The sequence below is a fragment of the Hippocampus comes genome, unplaced genomic scaffold, assembly GCF_001891065.2.
Source record: "Hippocampus comes isolate QL1 unplaced genomic scaffold, H_comes_QL1_v1.1 scaffold45, whole genome shotgun sequence".
Lineage (NCBI taxonomy): Eukaryota > Metazoa > Chordata > Actinopteri > Syngnathiformes > Syngnathidae > Hippocampus > Hippocampus comes.
Genome location: NW_017805783.1, coordinates 3,833,548 through 3,850,636, shown reverse-complemented (window position 1 = coordinate 3,850,636; position 17,089 = coordinate 3,833,548). Strand labels below are relative to the sequence as shown.

The following is a 17,089-nucleotide window of genomic DNA, read 5'->3' as shown; positions in this document are numbered from 1 at the left end:
ACTGTGCTTGCAGCGCTGCCGTGAATTATGGATGACCCATGAAGACCCCGGGCCCCGCTACCCATACCTGTGGAAACCTCTGTCATCTGGTTCGCATCGAACTCACATTTTAGGAGTGGGGGAGTAGTGCACCCTCAAACATGTGAAGAATCAAGCAAAGCTGGTGCTGAGGTCAGTGAATGGGGCGGGGGGACCATAATGACATTAGTTCAGTTTAGATTCAAACTGGCTTTCATAAATAGCATTGCAGTCAAGAAAGACTTCCAACAAGGCGCACAATCAAGAGTTGGATCGGCACTTCCGCACATACCCAAAGCTTGTCATTGTCATTTTTAAAAAGTCATGCTTGTTATGCCCATTATGATCGCTCAAAGAGGAATTCATTTTATACTGTGTTCCGTGTCTTTCTGTTGCACACACATAGAAGCGGATCACACAAATACAGGCATGCAAGAAAAGAGAAGTCAGGTTGATGGGACGTGCTGAGTCGGCCTGTCTGGTGCAGTGGTAGCTCATTACACAATTTCGAGGCAGCAGCTGAGAAAACATGGTCCCCTCTAAGTTTTCTCTTCAAATTTGGGGCGATGAACAAACAGATCTGTCAACCTAAGGGAACACGCTAGGCTATATGGCTGGAGTAGGTCAGAGAAATACTGTAGGGTAAGACCATTTTGGTATTTCAAAGCAAATTTTAAAAAAGTGATGCCGAGAGGGGGCCGGTTTAGTGTTGATCAGGTGACGCAATTGAACAATTTTTTAGCTTTGCATCCAGTCTCACTCCAAGATTGGTCGCTGGTTTCAAATATTGCATCAGAGCACCCAGGTCATTATTTACTGTGGTGACATCACCAGGTCCAAAAAATATTTACAATATCCTTTGCCTCTTAAAATTTCATAAGACACCTCTAATTTATCTTTCTTCCACTTCCGCCCACCTTGGTATTGAATTTGTTATGCCAGTGTTGAATATGAACTGACAAGCTAAGTTAAAACGAAATGATAGTGCCCCGGCATCCGCAGGAGGGCACAGCGTATCAGTTGGGTGAATCGCTGAACTTTGAGTGCAGCCGAGAAAGGAGCAGCAGTGGAAGAATTTACAACATGACGGTATTGCACAGTAGCACATGACTTAGTTATATCCAGCCAGAGAGTGGGAAAATAAAAACAACAAAACATGTGGTCTGAACAGATCATAGCACCATCATTCAAATTCGAAAACTTAACACCATCCGTTGAAACCAAGTCATGTGTGGGACCAGAAATGTACTGTGCAATGTTAATAGAGTCAAAAAGGTTTCAAAATGAGTTGGCCAATAGTATTTTGGAACAATAAACTCATATATGTAAGTCACCGAAAATTAAAACATGAGATTTGATGGTTTGATCCATGTAGTGCTAAATAAATTCACTGGTGATACACCACCAGAAAATTACTGCAGACAAACTTAAAACATGACGACTAAATCAAAGGCTTTGAAAATGCGGATTAGAACACATTTTTAAAAAACACTGAACAACGGTCCACTCATCCATTTTCTGCCACCTTTACAAGGTCACTATAGGACAATCACAGGTTGCAAACAGACAAACAACCTTTCCAACCAACACCAACGGGCAACTTTGAGTTTTAAATTAAAAGAGAGTGCCCGCTAAAACATGAGGTTACAAGCAATTTGGGCCCAGCTGCAAGGGTGTTTTAAAAATGCCAGAGGAAGAAATTCTAGCAGCATACTTCATTTTAGTTCAGGTTATCAACTGGCGGTAGTTTTCTAATGCTTCAGATATACAGTGATTCAAAAGTCTGGAGGGCTCCAGAAACCTTTACACCTGTTGAAGCTGGACGAGGGGTATCGGTGATTGTTAGAATCTTGGAGAAATTAAAGTGAGTCAAATGTTGTTTTTTTTGTTTCAGAGTTCCATCTAGTCATGCGTATGCATGCACAACTAAGCATGGAGACGCTTGCATAACATTACACCGCAACGTGTCAACATGAATCACACAAGATACCTATGCCCAGCTGAACAAGTAAATCTGCATAGCAAAAATGGTTTTCCCATGACACAGAGAAACTTGGGTGACAATCAAATATCGTGCTTCAGTCATTTTAGTGCGCAGCAAAGTGTGTAAATTGTTTGCCAATAAAACAGGAGGTGCGCAGGGTGGTACCTTGTAGATCATTAAGGTACGTCACACTATGCCACCATGTCAAGTTAAATTCTCCCTCTTACAAAGGTATGCTGAAAATGAAATCAAGGATGTTATTTTAAGGTGAAATATACTCTTTTATTTGACTGTGCTGTGCTTGTATTAATGATACAATAACAAATAATTCATTTTGCATGCTGCTGTGACTTTTGTCTCTATATGTGCAAGAAGGCTCAAAAAACAATGGCGAGATGTAGAATGACATTGAAGCAAAAGTGCGGCGCCAAGCACCCACAATCATCCTCTAATTTGATGATGCTGCCCCCTCCTGGTAGATTGTTTCAGAACGGTATCATCTGGTATGAATGAGCAGAGTGATCATGTGCGGTAATCATGCTTCAGTACGATTACAGCAATCATGCAACTCGATGTGTCATTTAGAATAATGGTGCTTCATGACTTTGCACTCCAAGCAAAATACCCCGTTGACTCTACATTGAGCACATAACAAGCGCAGCAAGGGGGAGAAAAGTGATGACGATTCAAGGGCCCATGGCTGAGAGGGGACATTGAAAATATAATTTTTGGCAGCCTAGACATGGCCTCACGTCACGTGTGATTTCACGTTTCTTTGTAGCGTAGTACTACATGGGCCCCAAACTGCACAGAATCAACAAAAGTTCACATCTTAAAGTATTTTCTATTTTTGGCAACAAACCACCTGCTAAGATACTAGATTGACCAAGTGCCGAGTTAACATCAGATATTGTTTTCATGTGTGCGGGAGACACCACACTAGTATTTGCCAATCCCTTACATTATTCGAAGAGTCACCATAATATTTTGACATTTATAGACAGCGGTTTTGTCATTAAACTGGAGTGAGGGTCTACGGAGAGGAATATGTTATACTCATGAAATCCAAAATATTAGGGCGATTGTTTTAATATTTGCAGAGGGGGAAGTCCACATAGGTGGAGATGCTAGTTTAAATGCTGGTGAGGTTTGATTGCAGTTTTATGACATCAGGCAACTTGAAGCTTGTTTACATCAAGCATGTGGTCACCATGCAGTGGAAAGTAGAAGGTTTTGCGAGTCATACAGCTGCTGGAAGCTAAATAAGACTGTGTCCAACCTCTTTAAAAACTAATTCTGTTAGTGTGTCGGGACTGATACGTCTCAGAGCTTTTGAGATTGCTCATTGCCTCGCGGCTGAAGCGACAGAATTTGGAACGTAGTTAAACGTGACCGTACCTTGTTGCTGGCCTCTTTACGTCATCCTCCTACCCCGCTAGATCAGCAGGTTTAAATGTTTTCTTTTTTAAGCTGCAACACCTGGCGTTCCCACGTAGTTCAAGTCTGTAATTGTCGTAGAAAGTGGACACGCACGCACAGTTTCCATTTTAACGAAACGTCGGTTTTATGATCTCGGAAGCTGCGCAGCTATTTCACGCAAAGGTTCATGGGTCGTAGGAATACGGTGATTGCAGAGGGTCTTAATTGATATGTTAAAGAAAAGAAAAGAAAGGGATAAAAAACTGAATTTAAATCTGCATAAGACTGTTCTTGGCCAGCACAAAGTAATAGTGGGTAGCATGTTTGCCTCACCATTGGGAGGTTCTGGGTTCTTTACTATGCTTGGGTCTTCTTGTGTAGCGATTGTGTTGGTACTGCGTCTTCCTCAACAGTGGGGGTTTCACGTACGGTATGTACTCTTTGCAGTGCTATAAGTGTGTCGGGACGCATCGGTATGGAGTACCGGTCCTTCTCAATTTTAGCCTCTATCAGGACTTCACATGCGCCTCCTTTCATTTAGACACTAAAGAAGCTGCAAACATACGTGCCGGTACGCATAACGCGATACCCCTCCAACCCAAAGGCTAACTTCAAAATAAAAGCTTAAATGTTTTATTTTTTATTTTGAAGGAGGCCCTCGTAGCGCGGATGGTTCGCTTCACTTACCTTCTCGGCAGTTCAAGTTGCATTACTCAGTGCAGTGCTGCCAACTTAGCGTTTTTCTCGCTATATTTTGCGAGTTTTCCAGACCGCTCTAGCGGTGACAAGGGACAAATGTAGCGATTTTTTTTCTGGTGTTACTGGAGACTCTTGATATGAAAGCACATATTGATTGTTCTTATTGTTCTCGACATGCAGCGCGAGTGTCCCAAGCCCGGGCAAAGGAGGAGGGTTGCAATGGTGACAATAAAAGAAACAAGAATCGACACAAGAAAGTTGATTTGTAATTATGAACATTTTTAGACTGTTTTCTTCTTACTCACCTTTCGTCTCTCCTACAGTGTCCATGACAAGTATGCACATGGTCAATTGTGCAAATTGGGTGATGCCGTAATTTAGCGACTTCCAGCGACTTTTAGGACAGCCAATAGCTACTTTCCTTAATGTGGAGTTGGCAACACTCACTAAGTGCTACCAACATCAATACAATGCCATCCCTAAATCATATTCATATAATATTGAGGAAGCGAAGAAACAGAAACCGCTCCTTATTTCAGCCCTCATTGTAAGATACAATACAAGTCTCCGGCGTTAGCGACTAACTGCTAGCAGCGACTGCTGCCTGGCAACAGCAACTGATGGCTGTAGCGTTGCCTTGCTTTCTTTCTTCTTTTTCAAAGACGTGGACATAGGCTTGTTTTTTTTCCAAGAGACTCTCCGTATTTAACGGGAGAGGATGTGCCTTAAATTGCATCTTAAGGTATTTTTCATACATGGGCAACGTATAAAACGTATTAAAGTTGTGTTCCTAAAATCTAATTGGCAGAGATTTGCAGTCTGCACTCCACTGCGTGTCTTTGTAATGTATGCTTTTGCTAAGGATTCTACAGCCGCAAAGATTTGGTTTTACAAATGGTGGTTCTTTTGTCTGTGAGCAACATGGATTGTATGATTTTCACAAGGTACAATCATGAACCTAATGCCACAAAACATAGTAAATCTGTTTATTACATAATGCAAGAACATTCTAAGTGCATAAAAGGTGTTTGTTTTATAGTCCATTTAGTCAGGCACATAGTAGACATAATGATGATTGGTGATATAATTGTGCACATGTAGTCACACCCAAATGTTTGTTGAACAGACACTGTACATGGACAGTAAAACTATGCTTCAAATATCTTAACTACATGATTTTTGTATTTATTGTCAGAGTTTGTTGAATAATAATGATTACGTGGGCTCTTTAAGCAACTGAAATGGAGCCAACCCGTTTTTTTGATTTTCAGCTAAAATAAATGAGCCATTCGTATTGTCTACAGTGTTGCGACAGTCGTGACAACATTTTGCATCCTATTTTCACAGTACACTAAAAATATTCTTTCAGATGGCAAATCAGGAAGATAGACAGTAACCATCCTCCATATGCGCCCACCCACTCACTCGTCTGTGCACATTTTCAGCTAAAATACATTCAACCTTGACAGCAGGCTCAATATGTGCTGCATCTGTACTAGTAGTATATGATGGCACGTTGACTGATGCAGTAATCAAGCTCAAAGTGAGTCAGTATCCCTGTTAGTCAATTAGTAGGTTAGTTTGTTAGTTATTTAAAGCTTTTTGGTTAGTATTTGTCATATTTCCATGAATGTTAGTAGCTTGTGGAAACCTGTCTTGTTCGTTACACAAATGATGAGACCTTATTGTGATTTCAAAAGATAATTCTTGTTAACACAGGCCATGCTCTAGTCTGTTAATCAACAAAGACAAAAAAGTAATTGAATTTTGTAAATATAAAATGAATTATAAAAATGAGCAGAGCAGAGATGTTAGTACTCGGCAGCCGTGCCATTGTTAGTATCAGAAGGAGTTAGTAATGTTGACCTTGGGGACAACAACGAAGGCACTCACCTGCAAAGCTTGACCACACTGTGCACACAAAGTCACACACCTATGATTCTCTAACTTGAGCCCATAGCGTGACACAATGCTGCAATGCAACAGTCACAAGATCTTTGTGGACTTTATGGTCAAGCCAGGTTTGATAAGCCACGTTCCTGCTTCTGGCTCATGTAATTTCCTCCCTAAATCTTGAAACCCTTCTTGACACACTCAGCTTCTGTTTAGATTTGATGTCCTTCTATAATGATCAGCCTGAATAGTTCACAGAAGAGGGGTTGCAGGATCAAGAGAGAGGGTTCGTATGTGTTTGTGGCCATAAAGCAGAGGGTTAGTCACTGACTGTGAGGCCAGCCGATAGCACTGAGCGAAGAGGTTAGTAGTCATCACACTGTTAGCAAAAAGTAGTCTTGTTAGGAAGATCATGTTAGTATAATCCAGACCTCTGTAAAAGTCAATTTGCAGAATTATTATCATATGATGGATTTTCTTTTTATAATCGGACACAAGTTTGTCCTTTAGTGGTATTATTGCAATTATTCACAAGGATCTACCATATAGGTTCGATTCAGGCTATTAGTATAGCTTGATTTAGTAGCCAGGGCGAAATGCAAAGCAATTATTTATTAATATTTTGTCCAGGGTCTGGTGCATTCAGCAGCGAGAAGTTTTGAATAAACATGCACATGGACACGCAAAGACACAGAAATATTGCACATGCATACAGACGTGCATTCACACAGACTTACACTTTCGTAAAAATGAACATTATCTAGTATCTAATGTAGGGCATAAAGGAATACCCAAAGGTGACTACAGAATATTCTGGATTAGAGACACATTTTTAAAAGTGTGGGAGAATTTTTGGTCGAAGACACGGGAAATACTATATGTGTGTCGGCCTTTTTATCGATAGCAGCTATGAACTGTGAGCTATTCAATAATGATTGCCTTCTGGTGAATTTAGATGTGTTCTTACAGGAGAAAGAGAGCAACTACTAGGAGAGGTAACCAAGGCAACAGGGGGAGGTGAGTGCACAAAGCACAACATAAAAGTGTTTTGCAACCACAGTGGCTTTTTATGTGCCAAAGCGTGGTTGATAGACGTAGTTTAGGATTTGCATACCTGATTGAAAGACAAAGGACATAATATTGTCACATGCCAACATCTTCCTGCTTAATATCGCATCTCTTTCTAGCAGATAAAAAGGTAGAAATCTGATCTCTCAAATGAATTGTTCACTGACAGGCAAAAGTATTAGATGTTGATCCACCCTTTGAAGGCACAGGCTAGCAGGAACTCGGTCCACCTGCAGGAGAAAATGAGCCAATAAAAATGGAATAAATACCTGTAGTTGTACATTTTGAAATGTGAGCAAAATATAAATTGATTTTAGAATTCTCACAATAATAGACAACATATGGGGACACAGCTGTCCTGTTCCAGTCTAAAGTATGCACTTTATACTGTCTGCACATATCACACTCTCACAAGAGTAAACGTGAGTGATCCATGTAAAGGGAGCGGGGTAATAAAAATCCTCTTCATTTAAATCTACACAGGGATGCATTATTTACCATCAGTGAAGCAGCACAGGGTGAGTCATTCAAGCGATGTCATCAGCACAGGAGTACAATGTGTCCAAAGTGAGACCTGAGCAGGTGTCGATCCGTGTAACTGGCAGGAACACACAACACAAAGCTGTACAAAAGCTACAAAAACCTGCAGTCCCTCAAGCCACTCCTTGATGTTTTTTCCATCCACAAATTAATAAATTAAACGACATCCGTAGCGACTGCAGCAAATGTTTCGCGGGATCACATTAATTTAAATGGGCTAATATTACAAGATATAAAAAGAGCCTCTCTCTTGGATTAATAATTTAGAGTATTGAGCCTTGAGCACATAACCTGTCCAGCTGTTGTTCCAGTAGCCAGAACTGATGCCATGTCAACAGTCCTTGAGGTTGAATCCATTAAATCTCAGCACCTTCATTCCTAAAAATCACAGCAAAAGAAAATAAAATGAGTATTTTTCTCTCATTATCTCAGCAGCCTTTTTTCCCCTACGAACCTGCAGGCAAAGCTTGTGTCGAATTTAGGTCACTTAATTTGGCAAATAAAAAAGCCTTGGAGTCAGTTACTGATATACACGCAGTAGCTTGAGCGAAATGCTGGTACAATAAAACATAATCAAATCGTTGTAGCTCGGAAACAATCACTATTACCCCCTACAAGCGCAAACAGGAGAAGCACAGTGGATTCTTTCTCTGAAGTCACAGTGAACGCTGATGAATGTTATTCAATTCAAGAAAAGATGAACCGTGCTGACTGTGCCACACGCAATACAATGTTGCTTACAAATATATCACTATATAGCATGGATCTGTTTCTTACCAGTCATTTGTAGGTTGCACATCTGCCACAACGCCGACGTGATTGTATTAGACCGCTCATGAAAGCGTCCAACATGACAAACGTGCACCATCTTGTTCCCTGCAGCAAAAGAGGGAGATGGCCGCTCAGTGTTCAGCTGCGAAGCTGCTGCAAGCCCAAGTGGGAGTGCCGGGAGCAGCTGCGCGCAGCCCATTTCGGAGCACTGGATAATGTGGACATGTCTCGAAACAAAGGACCGTCTTGGTTGTGAGGGGCTACGCCGACATGAATAAGTCAGTGGAGCCGCTCCCCAGCTGCTGCCACAGGTTTGGGCTCTTTTGTATGTGCGCCCTGCATCCGCCATCTGTTTCCTGGGCAACCTGCGAGTATCAATCCCCCACCCAGCCACAAGAAACACTACTATTCTTGGTATCATTGTACAGTAGTATAAGCAGGCATTTTGTGACACAGTTAATTTGTATATTTTCAAACATAGAGGTGTTGACAATGTTGGTGCCCCTCTGTTAATGAAAGAAACACCCACACGAATAACTTGAATCTGACCAAAGTAATAGCATGTGAGAATTTTGTGAAAACCCACCACCTTCTGTCTGAATTGTCTGTCAAATCTGGAAGAAAAAAAAAACAGTTGCTAAATTAGCTAGTTTATAATTTTTTGCTCTGTTGACTTTTTTTTTTTTGTACCAATTCATCAAAACGTGCAATGTATATACATTGGTCAGCGGCAAATTCTAATCAGCGAATAAATTTATTTTTGACACTTATTTTAAAAATGTCTTTACTTTTTTCTACCATATCGGTATATAAGGTATTTTCATGTCTTGTTTTTAAGTTTTACCCATAAAAAGCTTGTGCAACATGGATTTTACACATTTCAGGAAAAAAATCCACCTGTTGCTCAATCTAACTCTTAATTAATACATATTACTAAATATATTACTATTACATTACATATGTTGTTGTTACCATATTATAATGTGCTGGGGAAAAAACGAGTGCATATTCGGATTGAGCGCAAAAAAAATAAAGAAAAGCTTGCTTGCATCTCTGATTAAAAGTTTTTATTAATAAACATTTATTGACTAGAATAATTGACAAAACTATTTTTTTAATTTGGTTATCTTTAGAGCCTGTACTTTCCCTTAAGGTTTTGTGTTCAGTTCTATTTTTATTAGAGTATTTGTTAGACAAGTAGGCAATGTGTAGAACTGGAACTCCCGGAGTAAAAAAAAGGAAGAGTGACGGGAAGCGGTGCTTAAAATGTGCATTTGACGTCTCGCCCAGCTGGGGGCGACAGCGTGCACGGATTTGGCCCCTGTTGGCTGTCTTATAACCGGAAGTAGCAAGTACTATTGCGTTTCTCATTGGGCATGTCTTGTTTTGTTGATACAAGAGTTATTCAAATATACCTATCTTGACTGATGGTCTGATGCATCCGCCGGTCGTTGCAGGTCTTTCTGGCCTGTGTCGAGTCACCGAAAATCTTTACGTGAGTAACGGCAGAGCGGCGAGTCGCGCCTCTCTGGTGAGCGCCAACAAAATAACATGCATCATAAACGTCACGGAGACCAAATGCAGCAGTGACACTCTTCACGGTGTGGAGTACATCCACATTCCCTTGTCTGACACACCAACCACCCCACTTGGGGACCACTTTGACGAGGTGGCGGATAAAATACAGCACGTAGCACAGAGCGGTGGTCGCACGTTGGTGCATTGCACCGCCGGGGTGAGCCGCTCAACTGCACTCTGCATGGCTTTTCTCGTCAAGCACCACGGTGTGACTCTGATGGAGGCTCACGCTCGGGTCAAGACCTGTCGGCCCATGACGAGGCCCAATAATGGTTTTTGGAAGCAACTAATCCAGTATGAGGAGGAGCTTCGTGGGTCCACGTCTGTCCGGATTGTGTCGTCTTCCATGGGAGAAATACCTGATGTGTATGAAGAGGCGGCCAGAAATATGATGCCACTCTGACATCCTGCTGCTTCTCGTGCGTGGGAGACTTTTCCGTTTGATAAATCAGTGACTGATAATAATATACCGTGTGCTCATTGTAAACTTCATTATCTGCATTTCAGTTACAATTCACAACAACTTCAGAGCTACATTAAAACGTGCTTTAAAAAAACTGTGCTCGTTTTTAATTGACACAATCGGATAGAATTTAACATGATGCGTTATGCACTGTTTGGTTTTTGCAAAGTTGTTCAACAGGTTGTGCAAAATTGTGTAAAGTGTTCTCAATCTCAAGCGGAAAAAACCACGACCTACTTTATGATCATGCTTTCCTGTATATGATGTGGGTGATGGGAAAAACGCCATCACACCTTTAAAGATCATAAAAACATTTATTGTGGACAGCAGGATATTCCAAACATTTTAGCCTGGTATATTGAAATGATAGCTTTACAGAAACAGACAGGCTTTACGTTTTTTCATTACTTATGACCACTGCCATTTGTAAATGGTGTTCCTTTCAATACAATGTCAAACTGAATATAATACAGTGAACCCATTTTCCATTTTGCACACACATGTAAAATAAGATTATCTTTTGTATTCTTTATCCCCATCATTCATACACCTCCCCTCCCCAAAGTGCCACCAACTTTTAAGGAACGTATCTGTTGATCATTTTCCTTGTGAAAATAAATCAGTTCAATTTTGACTTAAAGCAAGTCAGAGAATATCGGGAGAAAAACAGTGCAATTTAAAAGAGGATAGTCTGGAAACATAATCCAATACAGAAGCAATTCAAACATTTCAGGAACTAGCTACCTTGCTTCCTCTCTCTTTACAAATTTACATGTGTGGCGATCAACGGGATAGTGGTTAATCATCATCCAATACAGAACCAATTCAAACATTTAAGGAACTGCAGTAAAATCCTGTGAATACTCTCGATACTATATGAGAATATTTATCAGCGGGGGCTTAATAAAAGAACAAAATCACATCATTTAGACATTTACCAGTATCTAGGCAGTATCTAAGTTTTGTAAAAGAAGAAAAAATAATTTATTTATAGCGCATTTCATACACAATGTAACTCAATATGATTCACATACTACAATTTAAAGTACATTTAAAGGCAGTTCCAAAGTTACCGATTGAAAATAAAAGTAAAGCAATTAAAAATAAATTCTAATATTTATAGGGCGCAGAGTGTATAAGAACAAGGTTTTTTTGAAAACGTGATGTTAAAAATACCTTCGTCATACGTATGGGAAAAGAGCATAATTTTTAACCTGGATTTAAAAGCATTTACACTTTCTTGGGATTTTTAAAAAAATCTTTATTCATTCATATTCACTTTGATAAGAAGTTATACCAGCAAATAGGGGGATAGCATTATAGACAAGGAGAAAAAAAAAAAAAAAACTTTAAAGGGTGATGGGGGGGGGGGGCATATTATACACAAGTGCATTATCCTCGGGATTTTACGGTAGCCACCTTGCTTCCTCTCTCATGACCGACTTCATTATTAACTGTATTAAAAAAAAAAAAAAAAAAAACAAGGAGCAGCGCATCAACTCTCGCAAAGTAACTACATTTGTCAGTTATGAAACATTTTCATTCAATAAAACATTGCATTTAGGGGTCTTTTTATCATGGAGTCTTGCTAGTTTCCAGACTTTGTGAACGACAACTCTTCTTATACACTTCTCCGCATAAAAGAAAATATATATATTTTTCCCCAAATGTTTCTTATTTGGCTCACAGTGCAATCGTAGCTGTACAAACAACGCAAGTAAATAACATCGGAAAACAAATAAAGCTTTCATTTGCTACTGAAATATCCTGAGTCATGGTTTCTCATCATCAAAGTGGAATAAAGACGTAGGTGCAAAAACCGCATGCATATTTAACTAGCACTGTGTTTTACTCTATCAATAAGGCAACAGTGTCATCTGTATAGTCATGCAATCCGCATCCATCTACAGAATACAACCAAAATGCACGTCAGTTCAAATCCTCACTTCATCTCACACCGTCCCACAGTGGATTCAGTGTCTCAAGGCATCCGATTACATCTGAAAAGAAAAATGAATTATCTCATCAAATTCACATTAAAGAACACACACAAAAACGATGAAAATAAATAAAATACCTGCTGTTCCAATTTTTGGTAGTCTGTGGATTTTGGTCGACGAGCAGATCTTGATCTCTTTCCTTCCAAAACATATGCAATGATCTAGAAGGGGGGGAGGAGAAAAGTAAAACCCTCTCGTATTGGATGAAATACAAGAGGTTGGAGACTGACATGGAACAATTGCTTGATAGTTTTGGCTGTTTGATAAACATTTCTGTTTTTGCTTGGTTGTAAATACAGAAGACAAAAAAAAAATCTACATTTCCACTTAATAATGAACAACGAACTGGTTTTCATTTTTCGATAATCAACATTTTATATTTAAATTGAAACTGCACATCAGCACACTATTTTTCTCTAGAAACATTGGTGATATTTTAGACATAATGTTTTAAAAACATATTTTACTGAATCCATCAAAAAAATTACATTTTTAAACATGAATATGCAACATTTTTAAGTTATGTTCCATCTATTCAGTCGTAAATCAATTACATTTTACAGATGTGATTACCATGTTCAAACAAACCTCTCTCCCCATCGATACTGGCCTATGAGACTAAATGACGTCAGAACCACAATGGTGATATTGCTGGCTCAAACACACTTGAGTAAGACTGGTTTGTTCAAAAGTGACCGGCAGAACGGCAACTCTGTCAGGGTGTCAGCATCAAAGTGTACAGAGTCCATCCATCCATGATCCAAACGGCTTATCCTCACGAGGGTCGCGGGCGCCCTGGAACTTGTCCCCGCTGACTTTAGCCTTTCCATCTATTAAACTGTCCTTTATTCGACTCTTCCATTCTCTATACTACCCAAATATTTGACAGAATTTTCCGTTACATCTCCGAATATCAAAATATTCAATAGCTGCAGCCCTAGGCCTATGCTATTCTCCTAAATCATCTATGTGATTCACACTAAATGTTCTTTTATCACCTCGAGCTGGACGATTAATCAAAATTTGAATGGGGATTTCGATTTTGGCTTCTCTCGATCCTCAAAACATGATTATCGAAGAAAAACAACATGCATAACGGCGCAGTGCGTTTTTACAAGTTCCTGATGTTCCAAATTTGTATCCTTCATGAGTAAAGTGACTCTTTGGCAGCGGAAGTCCATCCTTACACTATTCAAAATGTCAAGTGGGAGAGACGATAGTTTGTTTCATTCAGCATTCAACTCAGCTTTAAATGACCAAAAACACAAAGTCAATAAAAACCCGGCGACTGAAGGCACTGCAAGCATTTAGTTCCAAAGAAGATGTACTTTGATCTCCGAGTGTGTCAGATGCCGACTATTTGAGCCGTGTGCATCCAGATAAAGAGGTGAGAATTGCAGTTAGGACTAAGTAAACATGAAAACAACATTAATGAGAATCAAGAGTTTCATAAGCTACATACCTTGCGCTTGTTGTGGTAGGCGATGTAAAGCACTGCAACCATTACTGCCGTAGAGACCAGGTATGCAAAGAAATGACTACTTTCGACTTCGTCACTTCCACCATACTGATTGTTGCCTCCCATTTTTTTATTAGTGGCTTCATCTCCTCCGGATTTTGCCTCATTGGCAGGTTCGTGCGCTTCTGACTTCTTACCATGCTCTCCTTTTGATTTGTCATTTGCAGCCTCTCCTTTTGATTCGTCCTTCTTTGTAGGCTCGCCTTTTGATATGTTCTCCTTTTCAGGCTGTTTTTCTGATTTGTCTTTTGCAGCCTCTCCGTTTGATTCGTCTTTCTTTGCAGGCTCGCCTTCTGGTATGTCTTCCTTTTTAGGCACTCCTCCTGATTTGTCCTCTTTTTCAGACTGTTCTGATTTGTGCTCCTTTTTTGGCTCTCCCTCTGATTTGTCCTTTGCAGCCTCTCCTTTCGATCCATCTTTTTTTGCAGGCTCGCCTTTTGGTATGTCTTCCTTTTCAGGGACTCCTCCTGATTTGTCCTCTTTTTCAGCCTGTTCTTCTGATTTGTCATCTTCTTCAGGCTGTTCTTCTGAATTGTCCTCTTTTTCCGTCTGTTCTTCTGATTTGTGCTCCTTTTTTGGCTCTCCCTCTGATTTGTCCTTTGCAGCCTCTCCTTTCAATTCATCTTTTTTTGCAGGGTCGCCTTTTGGTATGTCTTCCTTTTCAGGCACTCCTCCTGATTTGTCCTTATTTTCAGGCTGCTTTTCTGATTTGTCCTTCCCAAGCTCTCCTTCTGATTTGTCCTCCTTTACAGGCTTTTGTAATGATTGTTTCTCTGTGTTTGCCTCATGTGCAGCCTCTTTTTCAGATTTTGTACCCTCCTCTTGCTGCCCTCCTGATTCTTCCTTGTTAGGAGGGTCACCTGATTTTGGGTCCTTTGTGATTTCCTGTTTTGTCTCTGAAGCCCCCTGAGTTGCTTTGCTCTTGCCAGCTTCTTCCAACAAACCGTGACCTTCTTTAGGCTTCTGGCCTTGTGTCTGAGGTTTAGCCTGAGTCCTTGAGCCTAAGCCTGTCTGGGCCTTCTTTTTTTCAGGTGGATTCTGGACTACATTTGGGTCAACGGGTACATCTTTTGGATCAGGTGTGACACTGTGAGTGCTTGATGAAACTAAGGCACCTTCACCCACATTCGAAAGTGCTGGAGCCCCTACAAAAATGAATACAATTATTATTGACTTTCAAAACCAAACAACCCTACCATGTACAAAATTTGAGGAAATCACAATATCCCATCACCAGTGAGACATTCTTAGAACAGGCCAGCAGGCTACTCGTGGTCCTCGGGGACAACCTCTTAGTTCACGAAAATATATAATGTAAAAATAAATAAATAAATAAAAACATAAGGACAGCAGTCTAAATAACATGTGAGTGTTCGGTGTTGAGACTGCCTCAGTGGAAGTTTGGACTCTGAGTATAGTCTCATTTCCGAGCTTATAGTCTTTTTCTGTTTTGTTCATTACTTTCTGCTGTGTTGTTAGACCATTTTTTTGTTTGTTGTTTTACTCAGTCAACTAACTGATAGCGACTTGTTTCGTGTTGACAAGTTCTTCGATTGGACTTTCTTGAGCTGATGATATATTTAACGTGTTCTGGTTTGACAACTCGTAGCAATTACCTGTTACGAAATGGGGTTAAATCACGCCTGCACATAACCAGAACTTGTGCCCTGACAAGCCACATTAACCCTTTCGAGGACAGTGGTTACAGTGGACAGCTTATCATGTTCTCAGGTTACAGATTGCATGAAAGGGTAAAAATTGAAGTAAATAAGTGAATGGCTCGTACTGTAGTAGGGCTGAGCAATAAGGTCAACAAGTCATATCCTTGGTTTTTGTTTGTTTGTTTATTTGGCTGGCTATATCCTGCTATTTTCTTGAAGTTGGAACTTGCTATAGTACAATTGAATTAATAACCGCATAAAAAAGATTGTGCGATTTTTAGTTTACAGTATGTATTCAAAGTCACATGGGAATCTAGAAGACACTCTCACTTGCATCCTGTCTGGTTACACTTACATCATCCCCTATGTTGCCCACATTGCCATGAATGCTATGATTAACCAGTGAATAACTGTGTTAAAAAAACAAAGTAACACTTTGTTTTTTTCTTCTCTACCCCCCCCCCATTTTGCTGCTGTAGACTGCAAATTTCCCCAATGTGGGACAAATAAAGGTTATCTTATCTTAATTTATCGTGTATATTTTATGCTGCTAGTTCCCCGCCCCCTTTTTTTAAAGAAAAATATGTGTAAGAGAGATATAATTCTTCAAATTCATTCAGCCACCTCAAATTACAATGAAAATTAGTTTGCCAATTCACCAATCAAGTTTATTTGTTTGAATGCTCACTCCCAGTACAAACCAACATTGTTTGCCAACAAGTGTGGGATGGCAGATAAATGTGCATTGAAAGGCCATCAGGTGTATGCAGGGGGGGGGGATTATCCAATTTCACTCAATTGCATTGAAAATTCACCTTTTCAGACTAGAAATAATGTATCTTTTGTTTGCCGCAAAAAGACAGGGAAACACAATGCTTACATGCAAAAAGAAACATTGCAAAAACAACCTGTAACGACGCTCAGGGTGGCGTAGAGTAGCCCGACCAACGGACAAAATCTGAAATCACGAATTATTTCAGCAACTCCTTGGTTGTGCAAATACTTTCTAACAACTTTAACAAATAATTATGTCTTTCTTGTTGTTTTTGTACGATTAATAATGTAAATCCACGATCAACTTTTATGGGTGACCTCGTGATGATCGTGCTCATCAACGCTTTGATACTCTTCAAAGACACTAAACATAACAAATTGATATTTTAGTTTGGTTTCGTTGCCGACGGGGATTACACATGCATTAACCAGTTCAATCGACGAGAGATGTTAATTAGGACGAGGATTAAATGTAAAAAGCCACTCACCGATCACCATGGAGGAACACACTACCGTAACACATGCCAGGAAAACTAATCTCATGGCGCTCGAAAAGGAAGGCAAACCACGCTGAACTGAGAGATCAATGCGAACGTTAAAATCCGCGTTGCAGACTATGATCGAGAAGTGGAAAGTGGAGCTTTAACAGCGTCACATCTCAGTCTGCCTCCTTCTTCCGTGTACGCATCAGGTTCTTCTTTT

The 17,089-nt window shown here is 40.0% G+C and overlaps 2 protein-coding genes across 6 annotated transcripts; one reads left to right on the top strand and one right to left on the bottom strand.

The window, feature by feature from the left end:
• The first annotated feature begins 9,593 nt into the window (after positions 1-9,593).
• On the top strand, positions 9,594-10,527 carry LOC109525021 (dual specificity protein phosphatase 18). The gene has a single exon (XM_019885244.1). It carries the CDS (start codon positions 9,828-9,830, stop codon positions 10,371-10,373), a length of 546 nt encoding a protein of 181 aa, XP_019740803.1. The 5' UTR covers positions 9,594-9,827; the 3' UTR covers positions 10,374-10,527.
• A 512-nt stretch (positions 10,528-11,039) lies between these two features.
• Positions 11,040-17,089, bottom strand: tgoln2 (trans-golgi network protein 2). 5 transcript variants are annotated; one of them, XM_019885242.1, is made up of 6 exons: positions 16,876-17,089; positions 14,387-15,097; positions 14,172-14,242; positions 13,896-14,114; positions 12,511-12,594; positions 11,040-12,433 (listed from the first exon to the last, which is right to left on the bottom strand). In XM_019885242.1, exons 1-6 carry the CDS (start codon positions 16,928-16,930, stop codon positions 12,428-12,430), a joined length of 1,146 nt encoding a protein of 381 aa, XP_019740801.1. In that variant the 5' UTR covers positions 16,931-17,089; the 3' UTR covers positions 11,040-12,427. The 5 variants fall into 5 exon arrangements, with proteins under 5 accessions (XP_019740801.1, XP_019740800.1, XP_019740799.1 ...); XM_019885241.1 differs by having other exon boundaries at positions 13,896-14,297; positions 14,442-14,731; positions 14,768-15,097; XM_019885240.1 differs by having other exon boundaries at positions 13,896-14,242; positions 16,876-17,088.

What these genes read in the sequence shown, in the direction of transcription:
- tgoln2 (XM_019885240.1), bottom strand. Translation starts at nt 16,930, where the DNA reads ATGAGATTAGTTTTCCTGGCATGTGTTACGGTAGTGTGTTCCTCCATG. An exon ending in AAAGGAAGACATACCAAAAG is followed by an intron (nt 14,243 to 14,386) that starts GCGAGCCTGCAA and finishes ACATACCAGAAG; the next exon opens with GCGAGCCTGCAAAGAAAGAC. An exon ending in CCTACCACAACAAGCGCAAG is followed by an intron (nt 12,595 to 13,895) that starts GTATGTAGCTTA and finishes CCCCCCTTCTAG; the next exon opens with ATCATTGCATATGTTTTGGA.
- LOC109525021 (XM_019885244.1), top strand. Translation starts at nt 9,828, where the DNA reads ATGCATCCGCCGGTCGTTGCAGGTCTTTCTGGCCTGTGTCGAGTCACC.